A 21812-nucleotide genomic window follows, 5' to 3' on the forward strand; every position below is an offset into this window, starting at 1 on the left:
TCTGCTATTTCCTGATCTGATTCTTAGTCGAGTCCTGTTCTTAGTGTTAACTATTCCCTGTGTTCGACCCTGGTACTACAGTTGATCCGTATCCTTGCGGTTTTCGCTGTATCTAGGTTTTTATCACTTGAGCATTATTTCTATACCTAGATTTGCGTTATCATTTCTCTGATCCTCTGTGAGATGTAGTCGGACCAAAAGCTCGGTGAACTTCCGGATTATCAAAAAAAAAATATATGTATGTACATGTATGAAGGCCATACGCTAAACATTTCTGGCATTGAAATGGCTCTTTCTTCCACTTCCGTATGTTATATCTCTTCTTGTGTTTCTTCCCTTGCAGGCATATGCATTGGAAGAATATTGATATGTAATTTGGAAATAAACATTTGCAGAAACAATTAGTTAATGGTGGAAATAAACACTTGCAGAAACAATTAGTTAGTGGTAGACGTTTCGGTGTTTGGTTTAGAATTTTAGCAGTTCGGTTCGGGAACGGTTTATTCGGTATTCTAAAATTTGTACCAGATTAATACCCGATTAAGTTCAGCTATGGTTTTATTACGGTTTGATTTCGATTTTTGTTTTAAAAAAATCGTTTTTTGAAAATTTTATAAAATTCGGTTCAATTCTATTTTATAAAAAACATACCATTCAAAAATTTTGAATGATACATTTCGAAAAAAATACCAAGATTTTCAGTTTGGTACGTACCGAAATGAAAACCTGCATAAAAGAACATGCAAGGCATAGACTACACAAGTTAGTTGCAATAAATTGGTTCTTTTTAATGCAAATTTATCGCATCCTTTGCTATGGTTTCCTCGTAGAATATCTGAAATTCAACTTTAAAGAAGGCGAGCGAACAACAACAATCCTCAAGCAAGAAGAACAAATACAAACGAAGTATCCTCTTCTAATGATAAACTCTGCATACACTCCTTACATTATCGAATTCCCGCAGTCTCCAGAGCAGATAAAACCTCGTCTTAGGCAACCGGGACAACCCGAATATCGTCGATGATAGGACCGCAAAGAGACCCGAAGTCGTCTTTCTTGGTGTGGTAGTAAGTACTGAAGAAAGTGATCCTAGTTCTTGCCTCCAGTGCCTTGAACTTGAGACTGGCAGTCTTGTAGTGACCAGCACCGACCGAGTTGTGTGGAACCTTCAACGTGTCCTTGCCCGCAAAAGCTTCTACCACCATGGATCCATGGCATCCATTTCTGGCATCACCAACGGCAAAGGAGAGGCTGTAAACTTTGTTGGGCACCGTCCTAATGACCTGTGCAATGGCGCTTTCCTTTCCTGCAACAAGCTCGATAGCCGCTTCTCCATAGGGGACGTTGAAATGCTTTGAGTCGATGAACTTCACAGCCTTGAGAGACTCAATGATCCAACCAGGCAAAGGAGATGTGGAATCTTCCTGTTTAGGAGGAAGGAGGACTCCTCCGGTCGAATTCACGAGCCGGTGAGGACCCTCTTCAAATCCGGGGTTCCTGACCAAGTTATCTGCAATGGTGGCAGGAATGAGGAACCATATCAAGCCCTAGTGGCAAGCAATGAAGTGAAATCAATGTTAAGACATAATTTAATGAGGAATGCCTCTTGTGGGCAGTGGAAAAGCAAGCTTCTTGATGGCCACAGCATCCAACAATGGACCACATGCAGGATCTTCCTGAACTCCAGGATTGTGGAAAGTGACAGTGACTTCCTGAGTCTTGGGAATGAACCCCCAAGCATAGACATCGCCTCCGAAACTGCTGTACAATGTCTGAAGCGGCAAATCACCGGACTGAGGAAGAACAGAAACTCTGAGAACCTCGTCTTGGGCACAAGTTCTGGATGCACCGAAGGTAAGTGCGTAGAGAGAGCCAGGTTTCACTTGGATCTTCTGAGAGATTGAGGCCTCGTTGCCGAGTCTCACAGCATGAACTCCATGAGCTACTGGGAAGAACATGCCTCCGGGTTGGGGACCTCCGGAGATGTATTCGACCATGCCTGTGATTTCCCATTTGGGGAGAGCGTTTTTGCCGATGAGAACCGTCTTTTTCATGTCGGATTTCTTCGGTTGCTCCTCAAAGTTGCCATTGGCAAGGTACCCTGAAGAGCAATACCAGAGGAAGCAAATCAGAAGGGTACCAAAGTCAGGGAACGCATCCACTGTCTAAACCCAAAGACAGAAACAACATGTTCAAACCAGGAACTAGTGCAGAAGTGAAACTGGGACAAGCTAAAGTTTCTGACTTTCATGATGACTGGTAACCAGTTGCAAACCCTAAAGGCTGAACTGGGTGGGCATGGGCGTTACAGAGAGAAAAGCTTGAGATTTTGGAAGGTCATGTCCGAGCAAAAGAGACCACAGCACTTGGATAATGCCAAGCATCATGAGACAGGAATTTTCTAAATCTCTTCATATACTTCTGGTACATGGCAAAGAAGAACGAGAAGAGAGAGAGAGAGAGAGAGAGCGCTTGCAAAGATGACATTTTTACAGAGACATACTCTACCCAGATGCGAGGAAACGACAAAGAGCACTGATAGAGAGAGACCCATTTGGCAAAACCAACTAATAAGTACAACATCTTGTCAAGACTGCTTGCAAAGAGAAGATCCATCTTGAAAAACCTAACCACAGAGAAAGAGAAAAGGTTTTACCTTCATAAGCAGGAGCTCCAAGAGCAGCTCCAGAGAGTATCAGCAAGAGAGCAGTAACAATGGCCTTAGGCACTGCCATTTCTCCTTTCTTTGTTTCCCCCTCAGAGAGAAGAGTGAAGAGCTGAAGAAGAGAGCAGTAAAAAGGGTTTTGATTCTGTTGGAGAGAGATAATCTCGAGTGCTGTGACTTTATAGAGGAAAGAGAAAGCAAAAGAGATAAAGCAACAGAGAGAGAGAGAGAGAGAGAGAGAGAGAGAGAGAGTGTTTAGGGAGGGACCCCCATTGATGGAATTGTCTGTATAACCTCATCACACCGACTTTTCTCCTTGATTCAAGGTATCTTCATCTTGGCACTTGCGCTCCGAACACACAGAGCTGGTATCCGAATTTTAAGATAATTGAATGAGTTTTACGAATGTCTATATATTAATATTTTAAATTCTAATTATATAGTTTTTTATACCAAAAAGTATATTTAGTGTTAACTATAATAAATTACGTAATATATAGGAGTATTTGAAATCTAATTTTATAGATTGTGGACACCGGAAAAAGTAAAGTAATTTTATAATTTTTAATAATGTTAAAACATATTTTATATTTTTTATTAATAAATAAGATCATAGAAAGAATAACCATAAGTCCATCTTGTTAATATATACGATTTAATAATGAAATTGTTTGTGTGGAAAAAATCGAATTATTGACAAATAGTAAATTAGAAATATATAAATATATAGATTCGAATTTATATGATTAAAAATTAAATTAAATTAACTATTATACAAAAATTTAATTTGTATGAAAAAGCTTCAAATTTAATTAGTCCGCATTGAAACACAATATTATCTTAATTAAAATTTACGGTCTAATTGGCGACATAACATTATATTAAAGTGCGAATTTTAAGTCATGGTGCAATTTATTTTTAATCTGGTTATCTGAATATTTTCGTTCAATATTAATTAAGATTAAATAATATTTTTAATATTTTCACTATCCCAAAATATATGTTTTTAACTTTTAGCCAAAGAGATATGAATTAAATAATACGCGTATATTAATTTCTTTGGTTTTCAGCGACGATGCCGCGTGGAAATTAAGTTTATTGCTTCTATGGTAAGAACATACTTCCAATTCATATTTCAATCTCCACACCAAATTTTCGGAGGGTATAATGTAACGTTTTAACCACAACAAATTTATTTATTTACAAAATATAATTTTAAATATTAAAATTACCTTTAAAACAACAAAAATATAATAAGATGGTCGGTAAATACGTTATCAAATAGTGAAAATCGAAATATGTTAACCGATTATTCAAACGGAAATTTTCTATAAAAAAGATAATCCATGATAAACAACATTATAAAACTTTGAACCAGTGTTCACTTATCTTCGTGATTTAGACACTGGATTTGAAAGGCTGTAATTGTATAAGGTTGATGGGAAAGATATAACCAATTGATGATAAAACAATATCGTTTGGTTGATAGAGAGAGAGAGTGAAAACTAACGGTTAAAATTCTTTTCGATAATATATCGAAGATAATACTATTTCCAATATTTTTAACTTGTTGTATAGCAAAAAGAATTTACCAAAATTTTAATTATTTTACTTAACCGAAAACATGGGCTTTTGAAAAATAGCATAGAGAAAATTAATTAAAGGAGTTTGAATTTTGGGACAAGTTTCTCTCACTTGAATCAAAATGAAAAAAAAAATGTAGGAGAAAACAAAATAAAAGACACCGGAACATTAAACCAAAAAATGAATCGCTAAATCAAAATGAACCAGTTGAACCGAATTAAACCAAAGACATGTTTTCTATCATTCTTTTCAAGACAGAGAATACAAGTTTTATTTCTCATAAATATTGCCAATAAAATGACGAGATCCATCGGTCCAAACCAAATCAAATCAAACCAAACCGAACCAGTTTACGTGTAATCTTAACCATTATACGATATTTTGTCTAAACATTATTCGTAGAGACAATTACTTGCTTTTCGATTTCAAAGGATCAGCAAGGAAATGTAAAAACACTGGTCAATTTGAATCCGGACAAGAAATCTAACCGACATCAAAGGATAAGCACTTGAAACCAGCTTATTCAAAATCCAATTTGTTTTAAAATGTTCAACATGTTATCGACTCCTTATTCAAAACGGGAATAGCGGCAGATCCAACGGTAATTATGGACCCATTGGGTCGTGGCTTTTTCTGGAATTATCGCTTATAATAATAATAATAATACTTTAACAAAAAATAATAATAAATAGATATGCGGAACGGGACATGATAGTCAGCATGGGCATTTGACTTATTGTTGTAATAATACAAGTGTGTCCATCCATCCATGTGCACCCATTCATCAATCATCGCTATGTTTATTATCAAATAATATACCACATTACTATTATTCATAATCCACATGAAAAACTTTTTAATTCAAATTTAAACGTACTATAGTATTACACATGCAATCATCTTGCCGGTTTTCCCCTTATGTTAGTAAAACCGAAGATGAATGAGATCAAATTTATTGAACTTTAGTCAATTTTATCCAAATTTAGATAATTCATTCGGTGAAATAAATTATAAAATCTATATTAAGTTCTGAATTTGAATCTCAAATTTAGTTGTGTCAGACTTCTTCCCTCCTACTCCTTTTTCTTCCTTCTCGCTTCTTCCACCAGAGCTATTTTATTCCTTCCCCGTTCCTCTTGCGATGTATTCGGAAGGGTTTAAGGTTGATCCTCGTACGCACGTCACATCGCATGATGCTGGCCGTCGTTTCGCACGACAATCAAGTTTGTATGACTTCTTCACACCATAGTCGTAAACCCTAATCACATCGCATGACTAGGAGCACTTTGCACGCCCATCACATTGCATGACATTGGTCGTCGCTTCGCGCGACCATCATTCCCGTATGGCTTCGCACCATAGGGTTTGCCATAAACTCTAGTCAAATCGTATGACTAGTAGCGCCTCTCACACCCGTCACATCGCATGACGATTTAACACAATAACAACGATGAAAATGAGCTCACACAGATGCAATTTAAGTCACTCACCTCAAAACGGACATGTTTCTGGTTTTGGCCGGATTTGATGGCGTTTTCGGCGATTCCAACGGCGGCGATCCTCCCAGACATTCTAGGACTGCCTCTTGTCACTTCCTCGAGCTCCTTTCCTCTTTTCTCCCTCTCTTTCTCTTCCTCTCTCTCTTTTCCTTCATTTTTCTCTTCTTCCTCTGGTTTTTTTCTTTCTGCAGATTATCTCTCTCAAGATGATCAATGGAGCAAGTTTGGATCCAATTTTAGAGAGGTTGAGAGGCTTAGGGTCGAGTAGGACTACTTGGGGGGAATAATTGCTCCATATGGAGAGTTTGGTCAGTCAATGGGGGCAGGCGAAGTCCTTTTTCCATTCCTAGAATGCGTCCAAAAATGCAAGCTCGTCTGGTTATTTCCGTGTGTGTAGACCGATCGGTCTGGCCTCTTTTCTTCTATTATGGCTTTCTAATTCGTTCGGTCCAACAATGTTCGCCGGTCGGTCCCTATGCTAGACCGGTCGATCCAGACAGTTTTTCCCCTTCTTCCCTTGCCGTTTTCTAGTCTTTTCTCATCTTCTTTATACGTGGTGATTCTCGGGTCTCTTCTCGACATTTTATGGTCCTTTTGTAAAGATTTTATGATTTATCTATTTAATTCTCTTCTCCGAAATTAATTAAATATTTAAAACTGGATTCGGATTATTACAATTTTAAAATATGAAAACGATTACTCCAAAATAAAATTATAAAAATTAAATGGAATGTGTGTACTCAAGGTACGTATGTGTGTGGATATATTGTACAATACATATATATATATATATATATATATATATATATATATATATATGGATATAATAAACTATTGTATGTTGCAGCTTCTTCAATGACTCTTAAAACTATTGTACATATAATGAAAAATGGTGAGCAAAAAATCTCATTTCAAACTAACCAAAAAAAAACTGTTGAGTACTAACGCAGGAACCGATCAAATTAATGTACATGTACCTTTTGATAATGATATATATACCTTATAATGATGATATGTGTATAAGTATATTGATATGTATATATTCACATGATAACTCATATATAGAGCTAGACGAGATGGATGATGGTCAGAAATTATTAATTAGAAGAAGCCATTACTGATACAAGGAGGAAAGATTTTTATCAACCAATTTAAATATTAAAAACATCCATATAAGATGTTTTCGATGTTCTCATCAAATCACTCGAAATCCAACTTTTATATATATTGCAGACTAAAAATACGTATAAATTTTTAAAAAACTAATTATTCGTTTTAAAATTAAATATAATATATTTTGTTTTTTAATTTTTAAATCATATTTTTAAATAATGTTTTTTTAAAAATGTATAGATAATAGGATTTTGTATTTTTTTTAAATAGGGGTTGTGAATATTTTTTGTATTTATATTTTTTTGAGTTATAATATAGAATAAATGTTTAGAATGTGGAACATTAGAATAAAGTTATTAAGAATATTATGACTCGATTAAAGAATTTTATTTAGATTAACGCAAAATATGATTAACAAAAATCTCAAATACAGTTTTAGCAATAATAAAAATTTGGTTAATGTTAGAAATTCAATAACAATATATTTACATTAATAAATATTTCACAATAAAAACATGAATATAATGTTAAGCTTATATAATCTCATCAATATTTAAATTTTATAGATATCTATTCAATTAATCCATATTAATAAAATACAACAGTGTACCTCTATAGTTTAATCCATTATAATCTAAGTCATTATATTTTTTTTTTTGCACACCAAGATTTTGTCAATTTTATTCTTAAAATATAAAAACTAAGAGTATGTCATATCTCTGTATATGTATATTTTATCACTACAATAATAATAATTCAACAATCCGTATGAAATCAATTCACTTTTAATTTAAATAAATATTTGATGAAGTCTCATTTAGTTGAGTATTTTATTTAATTCGACCTATTTTTATTAAATTTAATTTTTATTATTCTTATTACTCTAATTTAGTTTATTTGATCCTACACAAGCGCCCGAATGAATTGTCGGACTTATCCGATGTATCATCACCTCGTAAACCATCTATGATAGAAGTTATAGTTTCGAATAAAATGTTACTAAACTCGGATAGACACTATTATGACTCGTCCTACCTGACTTTTCACTTAGATTATACATTTCAAGACAAAATTCAATAGATCTCAGAAAAATATTCAAAATAAAAATCAAGTGACATCTAGAGAATATTTATCCAACCAAATTCACATTATATCTCATTAAAACCTTAATAGTTTCTACAAATTTCGTTAGACTCATTTCAAATTCCTAAGAGTTAACGCTAATATCAGTAGAAAAATTATTTATCATATCTTGACGATATTTGTCAAAAATCAAAATATTAATAGTCATTGTAAAATTTATGTATTATTTGATATTTTTAAGTTGATATGTTATTTTTTGTTAATATTATAATATTTTGTATAAACCTATATTATTGATCTTATATTAGAGAAAAATAACTATTTTGAAATAATTTTATTTGAGATAGTGAATATTCTTTATAATTGTTTTCTTATGATGGACTATATTAATTTGTAAACAAATTGAAAAAAAATGAAATGAAATTGATAAATACACTTAGATGTAAATATAAATTATATAATCGAATAAAGATGAATTATCAAATTTTTCTTACGTAAATGATTAACGACAAATATGGTTTATGATTTGACTATTTACTTGTGATTTCAGTATTTTATTATAATATTAAAACTAAATCGGTCAAATTTAAAAGTTTATACTGATATCATTAATTGATTCTCAGTACCGATTTCTCCACCTAAATTTTTATACTTTTCTGAATTTATTCTAAATATAAAATAATTAAATTTTATTCTTTTATGAACCTTTTGGTCTTTTGGTTTAAATATTTTCCGTGTACTTAGTAAATAGAGTATTTAATGACAATTATTGAGTTTCAAAAAATATAAAATCCAAATTAAAAGCTTTCGGTTAAACCGATCGATTTACTCGTTAACCGGGTTTTACATTCTATCATATGATTTTTCTCTATTATAGCATTCGTTTTACTCACATATTTCCAACATATAATATATGTATAAACCTATACATATCATATGTCATTATCAATCTATTTTACTCTATACACAAAAATAAACATCTAAATATATATTGTATTAATTTGAATTATATAATAATCAAGTTACATTTAAAAAAAAAATAAAAAAATGATATATAATTGGTTTGATGAATATGCATCGAATTAGTTTTTAAGTAATAAAATTAAAAATATAATCCAAACTTATCAACATTCCATTAGATTTATGTGTCTATAAGAATATATATGACGTGCTACGTCTTAAATATGAAAGATTAAGAGAATGAATTCAAAAATCAATTATAAGATTAAGAATGAACAAATCATCGTAAAGATATGTTGCCATATCAACACGTGGGGCCCATATTCTACCAATACATCTAAAGTACTGTTTGTAAGTTACTGACACCTCTCTCATCTTTTTTATCAGAGTTTTTCTGCACTACGATCAGGTTCGTCATCTTAATTGCCAATGCCAAGTCGTTTTTTATTTCTAGTACTAAACAACGTGTCGATAAAAAATGGTTTGATATTTAAAAACATTATGATTAACTGTCAATATAGTAAAATTACCATTACTTTGCTACAAAGATTTTATGGTATACCCTTTAAAACTCTAGAGTTTTGAAAAAAAAATATAAAAGGAACAAAAGACATAATTAATCTTTCAGAAAAGTAACGTGACATCCCTCTCCCACTTATTTAGTTATTTTGAATTCATCTTTCTCGTTCTCATACTTTGATAACTCTGCATTTCTTTCTTAACTTTCTCTCTCTATTGTTATCTTTCTCTCAACTCTTCCATTTTCTCCCTTCTCATTTCATATTTATGCATAGAAAAACAAACGAAAAATGATTATTTCGTTGAACATATCTTCACCGACAACCTCATATCTTCTTCTTGAGTCGGTTCAAGACAGAACAAATGACAAGAATTGAAGGTAAGTTCATTAATACAAGAGATTGGTTCGATGCATAAACTTTGTGTTTTGGGTTTGAGTTTTATGATTTTTAAAGTGAATCGTGTGGTTTTTTATGAAAATGAGACAGATGCATAACAAATCTGTCGAAGAATATGCAAGAGGCGCATATTTAATTTCAAATAAATGTTCGGAGCGATAATGGAATGGATTGACACCGAAAACAAAGGTACGTCACATTGGTTACACCGTTTAAAATTTAATTTTGGTCACACTGGTCACACAGGTCACATTTGTCACACTAGTCACTAGGGGTAGACACGGGTCGGGTACCCGGGATTTTTAGGGTACCCGAACCCGAACCCGAACCCAAAAAATAACATATTTTGAAACCCGAACTCGAACCCGAATTTCCGGGTACCCGAAATATATTACTCGTGAGATAATTTTCGGGTACCCGCGGATATCCGAACCCGAAAATTTTTAATTTTTTTTTAAAAAATTATAAATTTATAAATTTTATACACATAATTCATAAAATTAATGAAAATAATTTAAAATATTTATATTTAAAATGATTAGATTAATAAAATAATAGTTTATATATATATATAAAAATATAAAAATTCAAGATAATTGATAAATATTTTTATTAATATTAAAAAATTTAAATAAATAATATTTATTTTTTATTATTCGGGTATCCGCGGGTAATTATCCGACCCGAAAGTGTAAACCCGAACCCGAACCCGAATTTCGGGTTTTACATATTTTAAAACCCGATCTCTATCTCATAACATAACGGGTACCCGATTTTCGGGTATCCGACCCTCGGGTCGGGACGGGTACCCGATTTTCAGATAATTTTGCCCACCCCTACTAGTTACATTGGTCACACTGATCACACTAATCACACTGATCACACTAGTCACACTGGTCACACCGTTCAAAATTTAGTTTTGGTCACACTAGTCATATTGGTCACACTGGTCACACTAATCACACTGGTCACACTGGTCACACTAGTCGCGTTGGTTACACCGTTCAAAATTTAGTTTTGGTCACACTAGTCATATTGGTCACATTAGTCACATTGATCACTCCGTTCAAGATTTAAACTCTGATCATATTGATCGCACTGGTCACACGAGTCATATTGATCGCATAGGTCATACAACTTAATATTAAACTTTGTTCACTTGGTCACACTAGTCACAGTGGTCACACCGATCACGTTGAGAATTTTCACGCGAAAAAATTTATTTTTTTGTGATGGAAGAAATTTTAAAAATTTTAAAATATTTAAATTTTTTCCTAGAAAATCGAAAGCTGTTTTTCTCTCTCTTCTCACTAATGTTTCTGTCATTAGGACCCACGTCAATGGGTATTATAGGAATAACATAATTATAAAGGTATATTTTGAAGTAGTTTTTTCTATTTTTGTAAGGGTATACTGTGAAGTCTTTGTAGTATAATAGAGATATTTTTTTATAAAAGTCCTAATTAACTTCAATATCACAAAGTTAAAAATACACACAAAATTCTCCACAATACAAAATCATTTATTTGAATTTTTTAGAATTGTGTTTGTATTTGAATTTATAATAGAGATTTGGACTTTTGGTATTTTAGAAATTTTCTTATATATATATATATATATATATTTGTTTTGTTTTTATCTATCGTCTAAAGTGAAAACTATTTTTTTAGTTTTCTTACATTTTTTATAAATTTAATATTCAATATATCTTTTATTTTTTACTTTTCATTATATCTAGAAGATCTAATTTCCGTTACGAAACTCTATTAATTTATTGATATAAAATTACTGTGATTATGGTAGCTTTAATATTTCATATGTGATTGATATGAGTATGCAAATGATATTTGTTATAATTAAATTTAACCATATACATACATATATATGTGTGTGTCTATGTGTGTTTTTATAGTAGTAAAAAAGAAGACATAGATGATATCCATAAGAAGGTTGAAAAATTAAGTCTCCTATGTATTGGACCAAAAAGATTCAATAAAAATTTTAATGTACTATAGAAAACTAATATCCAACAACAAAATTAATTTTTAAGACAGTTGAGTAAATGGTCCGATGTCCAAATATTTCGAGTGTTATAATGTGAAACTTTATTTCGTACTCTTTGTTTTTTTATCTAAAATTTACTTGTATACAAAACATTTTGGTGTTCTAATTTTAGATATTCAAAAAAGATATTCAAAAAATATTCAGATAGCTATAAATATCCAAATAGAATTTTATAAAATAATTAACGATATCTTTAAAAGTTTTTTTGTAAACATTAAGTGATATTTTTTAATTCTTAAGAATAATAATCAATGATGATTTTATAATTTTAAAAAATAGAATAAATTTATAATGTTTGATAAATATAAATGAGATTTTTGTAATAATTTTACAAATCTAAGTTTCAATTTGAATAAGTAGATACTCGAAACGCGATAATTTTATCTGATCTTTGTGAGATTCACCACAGTAACCGCTGAAAATTACTTTACACATAAAATGAAATTGATGAGTTTTATTAAACTTTTAGATTCAGTGTTGATAGAAATGAACATAAAATATTAAAAAAATATATATATCATGGATGTTGTACACACAAATCTGCCGCATTTTTTCATTGATTTACATGATTGAGTTTTAATATTAGTTGACTTCATAATATATAAGTATATATTAAGCCATGCAATTAAAAGTTCAGACTTAAATCATATTAAGGCTTGGCAAAATCCACAAGACTTTTTATACGTATAAGGCTAAGTCATAGTGTTAATGAATCTATATCAAATCTTTAATTTGTATTAGGTTAGGTGTGTCAATTTGGATGTGAAGTCCGAAACTTTATCCGAAAAAATATAGGCTTTAGGCTTAATTTTATAGGCTCAAAAAGTTGTGGGCTTTCGGATCGGACCAAATCAGGTTCTAGACTTTTTTGGGTTAAGCCCGATGGGCAGCCCGATATTATTAAAAAAAAAGAATTAATTGAATTGAAGGAAAAAACTCTAAAAACACTAAGGCTTTGAATGGAGATGGCTTTTATTTTGGGTTTTTGGCTTTAGTTTTTGGATTTTGGTTTTTGGCTTTTGGATTTTATAATATTTGAAAACTCAAAAAAAGTAGCTTTTGGTTTTTCATTGATTTTTTCACTAAAATGGTTTTCCAAGTTTTTAGGAAAAGTAATTTTGTAAAAACTTGAATGTTGTTTTTTTTTTGTTTTTAGATTCTAAAAACTCCAAAAACTCCTACCATTCAAAGCCTAAGTTCATTACGGAATGACCCCATCGACTTTTCTCCCTCTGTCCGTGCCCTAAATCCTTCGTTACTGTGTGTCATCATCGTCAACCTCCAATTTCTCTGGTCTTCCGACGAACTTCTCTATCTCTCCACCAGTTTCTGGCGTACCATTCGTCTTTGACAGGTTCTCTTCTTCATCTTCTTCTACTCTCTAACTTTGCGTATCTTCTTTGATCTGTTTGGCAACATCTTCTTTGTGTGTAATCTCCTCAGACTTTGTTCGATTCTCTGCACTCTTCAATATGTTTTCTCTTCATCTTTGTGAATAAGGTTGTCTTCTTTGATTTGTTTGGCATTGTCTTCTACTCCTCCTCAGGCATGGTGGGGTAGGAGCATCCTGTCGGCAATCTTTTTGGCTTCCAGTGTCTTTATTGGAATTGCCTCTATCTCAACCCAAAACTCTTCGTTGAGGCGGGGATTTATCAGAAATGACCTTAAAATGCTACTTGTACTTCATGGACTACCCTTCCCTCAGAAAAAAAAAAAATATGTCTTTCAGATATACTCTTCCTATATATACAATATCCATTATACCCTTATGTTATAAAACAAATAAAATTAAAATAAAAAATAATAATTTCCCTCCTAAAAAGCAGCATTGGTTTCTCTCTCCTCGTTATCAGTTTTTTTCTCTCTCCTCCGACATTTTTCATTCTCTCTCCTCTATTTGCTCTCTCTCTCCATTTGCTCTCTCTCTCTCTCGTATCTTGCTCTCTCTCTCTCCTCCGATTTTCACTCTCTCTCCACCGCCGCCGATTTGCTCTCTCTCTCTCTCCATCGATTTGCTCTGTATCTCTTCTGATTCTCTCTCCTCCAGTATTTGCGCTTTCTCTCTCCTCCGTTTGCTCTCTCCCTTCATTTGCTCTCTCGTATCTTGCTCTCTCTCTCTCCTCTGGTTTTCACCCTTTCTCTGCCGCCGCCGATTTGCTCTCTCTCTCTCTCCATCGATTTGCTCTATATCTCTTCTGATTTGCTTGCTCTCTCTTCAGATTTGGTCTCTATGTCCTCATATTTGCTTCATTTATCCGATTTGTTTGCTCTCTCTTCGATAATTTGTGAAATTGCTTCAAATCTCGTGGAAATGAGAGGAAAATCAAATAGAATCGTGCAAACAAGTTTTGAACTGTGTGACTCATATGACTCTCATGTGACCCATGTGACCCGAATACATTTTTACACTGTGTGACCCATGTGATCCATGTGACCCGTGACTCAGTGACACTTATAAAACACGGTCAAATCTCAATTTTAAAGGATGAAAATGGTTTATATGATGTTTTACAATGACAATATGGTATCTACAAATTAAATTTGTTAACATAAGTAGGAGTTGTACGAACATTAGTACAATTTGTTCTAAAGTTGTCATGAAACACTAGTATCACTTATGGAGTACATTTGCATGAGTGACTTGAATATGAAAATTGAAACGAATATGATTTTAAAGTTGTTATTGATGTTAAAATCCATGATTAATCACTGTAAAACCATGCCAAATCACTGTATAACCATGCCAAGTCACTAATTCGATAAATTCGATCTATGTGACCCAAGTGACCCATGTGATCCGTGACCCGTGTGACCCGTGTGACCCATGTGACCCATTGGACCTATGTTTTTTTTTTCTCATTTCCAAGTAAAAGTAAAATCCAAAATACGAAAAGTTTACAAAAACTGAGTTTACAAACTACGAATGAGTTCACAATAAATAATAAGTTTACAAAATACGAAAGAGTTCACAATAACGGATCAGCGCTTAATGAGGACTCCCGCAAGCGCCATCTTTAACTGTGGTTCTCATTGCGCGTGGAATAGATGTTGGAATTGTGATTCTATTCTTTCTTAAAGTACATCCATTCATCCTGTGTTAATACTTCTTTAAGCGTTTTCAGCGTCTTATAGGGATAACACTTCGTATTGATCTTCGAAGAAAACTGAATATCTTCGAATTTGTAGACAAATGGAAGCTGCAGAATAAAATAATTGTTCGTCATTATGATCTTTGTGACCTGTGACCTGGGACCTGTGACCCGTGACCCGTGACCCATGTAACCCATGTGACCCGTGACCCGTGACCCGTGTGATCCGTGTGCTCCTTGTGAGTTATATTATCCTGTTACCATATAAATCCCTGTGACTCATGTAACCTGTGACCCACATGACCTTGCGACTTAGGAAATCATTAAACTTGCCAAGTTATTTCGAAATCTCACGTTCACACCCTAACTTTCTATTTCGAATTCCTAAAACCCAAATTATATATTTCAAAACAAAAAACCCTAACTTTATATTTAGAAATCTCAAAACTCTAATTTTCAATTTCAAAATCCCTAAACCCTAAATTCCTATTTTAAAATCTCAAACTATCCAACAAGTTTAATGATTTTATTCCAGGATCAGGTCACAGAAGAAAAAAATGGAGAAGAATATGCAGAAAAACCTATCGTTTCTAATGGGAGATCGTTGTCCGACTGACGAAGATGAACCGGCCTGATACGCAGACGAAGACGAAGCAGAAGGCACATGTGTTCTTGGATCCATGGATGTTTAATTTTTCATATAAATCGCAAGAGAGATACCGAAATTGCCTGTGACCCACATGACCTTGCGACTTAGGAAATCATTAAACTTGCCAAGTTATTTCGAAATCTCACGTTCACACCCTAACTTTCTATTTCGAATTCCTAAAACCCAAATTATATATTTCAAAACAAAAAACCCTAACTTTATATTTAGAAATCTCAAAACTCTAATTTTCAATTTCAAAATCCCTAAACCCTAAATTCCTATTTTAAAATCTCAAACTATCCAACAAGTTTAATGATTTTATTCCAGGATCAGGTCACAGAAGAAAAAAATGGAGAAGAATATGCAGAAAAACCTATCGTTTCTAATGGGAGATCGTTGTCCGACTGACGAAGATGAACCGGCCTGATACGCAGACGAAGACGAAGCAGAAGGCACATGTGTTCTTGGATCCATGGATGTTTAATTTTTCATATAAATCGCAAGAGAGATACCGAAATTGTAAGGAAAATCACCTCAGTTTCGGAAAATCACGAGAGAGAAATATCGGTTTTTGAAATCGCGCAAGAGAGAGAGAATTTTCGAAATGATACAAGAGAGAGAGAGTGGAAGAGTGAGAGTTTATCGAGAGGGAGTGGTTTCTTTTTTTTTTTTTTCTATTTCTTAAAAACTTAGTCCTTTTTTAATTGAAAAAGCATGGTCCTTTTCGTATTTCCCTTAAAATTCAGGGTTATGTATGTCTTTAACTCATTTAAGTTTTTTTTTTAGATTTATTTTTTTGGAGGATAGGGTGTGAAGTAAAGATATCATTTTAAGAGTATATTTGCTATATCTCGTTGAGGGAGTTTGTTGGTATATTTTTTTGTTTTTTTTTTCTTAGACTGTTTGATCTTGTTTTTTTTTTCCTCGGACTCTTTTTGACCCGATTGGTTGAAGATATATATGTGTTTCCTTAATCATCGTCTTCCACTCCCAATGCTTCTGAAAATCAAAAGAGATAGATATATATATAGAGAGAATTGACTTTGTGGATAGAATCGAGTCTGTAATACAAAATGTAAAAAAAAATCAATAAACTTTAATTAATGTATTACACACACATACGGTGCATCCTTCTTGGTAGTTGAAATGAACTTAATCATGTTGCATGAAATTAATACTCCCTCCGTTTCAAAAAATAATTGTTGGTTTAGATTATTTTATATTTTTTTTTTAAAAAGTCATATATATCCCGATAAAAACAAAGTTGTCATTAATAATTTATTAGGATTTAATAGGAATAAAATTAGAAACTGTGGAAAATGTAGAATAACAAATATTTTAAAATATAGAAAATAATCAAAAACTATAAATATTTTGGAATAGATGGAGTATATATTTTTTTAAAAAAACTTGTATTAACAAATGCGAAAATAAATGTATGTAGATTACAATTAATGTATTAAGAAGGTAGACGGTACTTTTATATATAAAAAAGAGAAGATTTTTGTCATTGTGTAAGATCCCAAAATATTGGGCTGTAGTTACACATTTTTATAAGTATAGGGGTTAAAACCAAAATTATCAAAATTTCATCTCACCCTTTCTTTCTTCTTATTCATTTGAGCCGCTTTGCGACTACTCTCCTTCGCTCGTTCCCTGTTTCTTCCTTCTATCCTCTACAGCGGAGCTTGAACTCAAGACACGAGCTTCTCTTCCTTGTAAGGTAGATGCTTGTACGTATGTATGCGATTGTATATGTATATAAGCATAATTTGGATATGATTTCACATGTTTTCGGCATCTATTCCACGAATTTGTTTTTTTTTTTAATAAAGACTTGTATTAATAGAGATGAATTTGTTTCTATTCCACGAATTTGGCTTCGTCGTATTTTTCTTTGCTGCTCGTGTTTCTGAAATTGTTCAGGAGCTGATGGATGATTGTTCCTATTTTATCGTCTTTAGGTTTTCTAGGTTTTAGTTTCGTCAGCTAATTCATCTTTCGTATTAGTTGAGTGAGACGAGGAGTTGAAACTGCGAACTTTTCCCAATTGGAAGTTGAATATCAGTGGAAACGAAGGAGAAACAAACGTATTATTGATTTGGGTTTTGTTCTGAGGATGAATTATTTGCTTTGGTCATTGGATTTCATGAATTCGACAAAAGGGTTTCACACTTGACATGTATAGATTTGTGGAGCAGCATTGTGTTAGATATAAAGAGGGCAATTTCAAATTTAGAATCTGTGTCTGATACTCTGTGTTACACTGTGTAATTCGTTATCTGGATGTGAAAGATACGTGGCAGAGGTAGCCATGACGGTTTCCGGGATTTATCGTCCTCCTCTGTTCAGGTTGGTGTCTGAATTTTCTTGTTTTCCCTCTTTTCGAATCAGTTTGTTTTTGTGGAGAAATAGTCTTGAGCTTATTTTTGTTGAATCATAACCAGTATAGCCCCAATGATGGAATGGACCGACAATCATTACAGAACTTTTGCACGTCTCATAACAAAGCACGCATGGCTTTACACAGAGATGTTAGCTGCTGAAACCATTGTTTACCAAGCAGGAAATCTGGTAATGTACTGACTCATTGTGTGTTGTAATATATTGACTCGTCGTGTGTTGTTTTTCTGAATGTCGCATATGCAACTCACTCGTATGGTAACTCTTCTTATGCTGCTCAGGACAGATTCTTGGCATACTCTCCGGACCAGCATCCTATCGTTCTTCAAATCGGTGGTAGCAACTTGGAAAATCTGGCCAAAGCAACCAAACTTGCTAGTCCTTATGGCTATGATGAGATTAATTTCAAGTCTGTGGATCTGTTTTCTACCTTATGCTTTCCTTTTTCGTTCTTACAGCCTTTAATTATATTTAATGTTTACTTATGATTTCGTTGAATGACATGCCGATTCTGTTTCTAGTTGTGGATGTCCGAGCCCAAGAGTAGCTGGGCGTGGTTGCTTTGGTGCTCGTCTTATGCTAGAACCGAAGGTTTTTAGTTTAGACCAATACAACAATTTCTTTTTGGGTAAACTCAGTCTCTCTTCTTAATTTGTTGTTTGGTTGCAAGGAAAGTTTGTAGGAGAGGCTATGTCTGTCATCGCTGCCAATACCAATGCATCCGTCACTGTTAAATGTCGGATTGGTGTTGACAATCACGATTCATATAACGAGCTTTGTAAGTTCTTCCATCTTTACAGTCATGTGTCTGTTAAAAGACATTCGTTTTAATATGCTCGAGGTTTCTCACATTAGTAGAATGCCAATGTTTATTGATTTCGTTACTGACTCCAGCAATTTTTCCTTTATTATATTCAGGTGATTTCATCTATAAAGTTTCTTCACTATCTCCAACTAGGCATTTCATCATACATTCACGAAAGGCATTGCTGCGAGGTCTTAGCCCGACCGATAATCGGCGAGTTCCTCCCTTAAAGTATGTGCATAATGGCTTTCAATCTTTTTATGATCTCTGTATGAAAGAATATGCTGCTACTGGATCAGTTTGGTTCCATATTCTCTTTACTAGTTCCGTCCCGTAGTGCAGATACGAGTACTTCTATGCACTTTTGCGTGATTTTCCAGATTTGAAGTTCACGATAAATGGAGGCATAAACTCCGTGGTTGAGGTGAACATTCCACAACAATTTTTTCTCTTGTCCGAGGATTGGAATCGCATATAAGAGCTGATATTATGATGACATCTTGCTTTTAAACTACAGGCAAATGCTGCATTGAAGGCGGGAGCTCATGGTGTTATGGTCGGCCGGGCTGCATACAACAAGTATGAGTAGTTTGTTATCTTAAAAATTTGTTGTTTCCGTTAAACATCCAGAGAAAATATTTTCACTAACGTTTTTTATAAAATATATTTTGTCTACTTCACAGTCCATGGCAGACCTTGGGACATGTTGACACTGCAATTTATGGATCTACAAGCAGCGGAATTACCCGGCGACAGGTTCTGAAGAAGATTAGGGTTCTCGAATAGAATCTTCCACACAATCTCTCGTCGTCTGTCTCATGGGATTCATTTCGTTTTCTCTGATATTGTTTAGGTTATCGAGCAATATCAAGTCTATGGAGACTCTGTTCTCGGAAAATATGGGAAAGGTCGGCCAAGTCTCCGTGATATCGCGAAGGTAAGAGGACGTTTTCAAGCATCTGTAACTCAAACACTCGAGCGACCTTACACGGCGACAAACCACAACCAGAAAGACTTAGTTCAGGTTTCTTGTCATAGTTTTGAACAATGACTTCACATATGTCACCTGATGATTTCTTTGATTTGATCGATGTATCAGCCATTACTCAACTTCTTCCACTCGGAGCCCGGGAATAGCCTGTGGAAGCGTACAGCTGATGCTGCTCTCCTGCACTGCACGGTACGTTGATTCGCTAAACCATTCCCTCATTTTCTCGTCTGAAAAATCTACGGGCTCGGTTCAAATCAATGTGATTCTTGAAAAAATATTGAAATTGCTGATCCAGACGGTGAAATCGTTCTTGGAGGAAGCTCTGCCAACAATACCTGACTTCGTTCTCGATTCATCGGTTGTGAAAGAGCAATCTGGCCGTGAAGACCTTTTTGCCGACGTACAACGTCTGTTGCCTCCTCCGTACGAAAGAACAGAACAGAGCATCGTCCAACATGTTTATTAGTTTTGCCTGAAGAAACGTATAATTCTTGATAAGAAAGATACATTGCGTATTTTTGTCAAAACAATACTTTTACACCTTGAAGTTTTTTAATTTTAAATAAAATATGGTTCTTGATTAGAACACATTATTTAATTCCATTGGCATGTATCTAGGGTTAAATCGTCTCTAAAAACATTCGAATTAAATTCGGATAAGATAACAAAATTATGTATATTTCGAAAGAATAATAGTACCAATTTGATTTATGTTATTTTATTTGGTGTTCCTTGGGTTTTTGTTCGGTATTTCGGTTTAATTAGATTTGATTATTTTAATTGTCAACAGTGTTCATTTATGTCTGAGAAAATCTGGAGTTCGGTCTCACTCTCACCAGTTGCTGTTGGTTGTTAGAGTTTAGATGTCTGACTAATGGCAGGAACCTGTTGCCTGTTTTCTTATTTTTTTTTATTTTTAAGTTTTCCTTTTCCGTTTAGATTTCCAAATCCTATTAATAGAAATTTAGAAGATATAATTTCATACCGTGTTTTTATCAGATTTAAATTATCCAAGTTTTTTTCGTGAATTATTTTTTAAAATTACCTTATTGAAATTTCCTTTTTTTTAACGTATTAAATTTATGTTTCATCTTCCATTTATGAAAAGGAAACATCCCTCTATAAATAACCAACCAGAGACATCGTATTCTATTTGTCTCACGCAAAGCTCTCTTTTGTTCTTTCGCATCAACGGTCATGGTTTCCTCGTCTCCTTCTTCCAGAAAAATCCGCAAGAGTAGTAAACGAACGACGATTCCGTTTAATAACCTTCCCGACGATCTCGTTCTCATGGAGGTCATAAGCCGCGTTGCTGTTTCATCGCTCGCCGACGTCTGCAGCCTCAAACTCGTCTCGAAATCACTGCACAACCTTTCTAACGACGCCCACGTTTTCCAGAACGTGTCCATCGACGAGATTCCGTTGAACTCGTGGAAACAAAACCCAAGAATATCGAGTTTTCTCCAGAATTGTAGGAACAACGGAAACCGCGAGGCCTTGTTTCGCAGAGGTATCGTAAACTACTTCGGCTGGAGACGCAGCACGAGCGAGGGGTTCGAATGCTTAGTCAGAGCCGCGGCGAAAAAACACAGAGAAGCAATGTACATCCACGGTATGATCTTGGTTTGCTCCGGAAGCGAAACAAAGCACAAGGGGCTCGAGATTCTATCTCCGCTCGTGAAATCTTCGATGACGAAGACGATAGAAAACCTCGAAGGCTGTCGAGAGAGGATCGAAAACCATATACGAGGTAGATGGACCGATCAGTCGTTGATCAAGCAAATTCAAAGATCATATAACCGTGATATATGCACGTGCGACGGTCACACTAAAGCCTTTTTGGTTAGGAATACTATTTGGAATAGATACGGTGAAGACAAGGATCAAAATTTTCCCATATGCCAAAATTGTCTTTGGTCATACGAGGTTGATCGGTTTCTTAGTATATTAGAAAGCTCGGCCAAGTGTTAAATATATTATATATATATAT

General features: G+C 33.8%; 3 protein-coding genes across 5 annotated transcripts; 2 read left to right on the forward strand and 1 right to left on the reverse strand.

Annotated features, from left to right (window-relative positions):
• Positions 1-816: 816 nt before the first annotated feature.
• Positions 817-2835, reverse strand: LOC104809851. The gene is made up of 3 exons (XM_010535940.2): positions 2657-2835; positions 1604-2101; positions 817-1510 (listed from the first exon to the last, which is right to left on the reverse strand). Exons 1-3 carry the CDS (start codon positions 2733-2735, stop codon positions 990-992), a joined length of 1098 nt encoding a protein of 365 aa, XP_010534242.1. The 5' UTR covers positions 2736-2835; the 3' UTR covers positions 817-989.
• A 14404-nt stretch (positions 2836-17239) lies between these two features.
• LOC104809852 (tRNA-dihydrouridine(20/20a) synthase) lies at positions 17240-20420 on the forward strand. 3 transcript variants are annotated; one of them, XM_010535941.1, is made up of 13 exons: positions 17240-17346; positions 17919-17975; positions 18071-18197; positions 18308-18435; positions 18548-18617; positions 18702-18804; positions 18945-19062; positions 19174-19255; positions 19349-19410; positions 19515-19587; positions 19685-19768; positions 19931-20011; positions 20118-20420. In XM_010535941.1, exons 2-13 carry the CDS (start codon positions 17938-17940, stop codon positions 20286-20288), a joined length of 1137 nt encoding a protein of 378 aa, XP_010534243.1. In that variant the 5' UTR covers positions 17240-17346; positions 17919-17937; the 3' UTR covers positions 20289-20420. The 3 variants fall into 3 exon arrangements, with proteins under 3 accessions (XP_010534243.1, XP_010534244.1, XP_019057688.1); XM_010535942.2 differs by having other exon boundaries at positions 17257-17341; XM_019202143.1 differs by having other exon boundaries at positions 17295-17346; positions 18076-18197.
• A 599-nt stretch (positions 20421-21019) lies between these two features.
• Positions 21020-21793, forward strand: LOC104810144 (putative F-box protein At1g67623). Its single transcript, XM_010536343.1, has one exon. It carries the CDS (start codon positions 21020-21022, stop codon positions 21791-21793), a length of 774 nt encoding a protein of 257 aa, XP_010534645.1.
• Positions 21794-21812: the final 19 nt, after the last annotated feature.

The sequence above is a fragment of the Tarenaya hassleriana genome, unplaced genomic scaffold, assembly GCF_000463585.1.
Source record: "Tarenaya hassleriana unplaced genomic scaffold, ASM46358v1 Cleome17, whole genome shotgun sequence".
NCBI lineage: Eukaryota > Viridiplantae > Streptophyta > Magnoliopsida > Brassicales > Cleomaceae > Tarenaya > Tarenaya hassleriana.

Coding starts and splice junctions, on each gene's coding strand:
- LOC104810144 (XM_010536343.1), top strand. CDS start 21,020: ATGGTTTCCTCGTCTCCTTCTTCCAGAAAAATCCGCAAGAGTAGTAAA.
- LOC104809851 (XM_010535940.2), bottom strand. CDS start 2,735: ATGGCAGTGCCTAAGGCCATTGTTACTGCTCTCTTGCTGATACTCTCT. Junction 2,102..2,656: donor TGGAGCTCCTGCTTATGAAG/GTAAAACCTTTT, acceptor ATTGCTCTTCAG/GGTACCTTGCCAATGGCAAC. Junction 1,511..1,603: donor TTTTCCACTGCCCACAAGAG/GCATTCCTCATT, acceptor CCACCATTGCAG/ATAACTTGGTCAGGAACCCC.
- LOC104809852 (XM_010535941.1), top strand. CDS start 17,938: ATGACGGTTTCCGGGATTTATCGTCCTCCTCTGTTCAG. Junction 18,198..18,307: donor TTTACCAAGCAGGAAATCTG/GTAATGTACTGA, acceptor TATGCTGCTCAG/GACAGATTCTTGGCATACTC. Junction 19,769..19,930: donor GTCTCCGTGATATCGCGAAG/GTAAGAGGACGT, acceptor TCGATGTATCAG/CCATTACTCAACTTCTTCCA.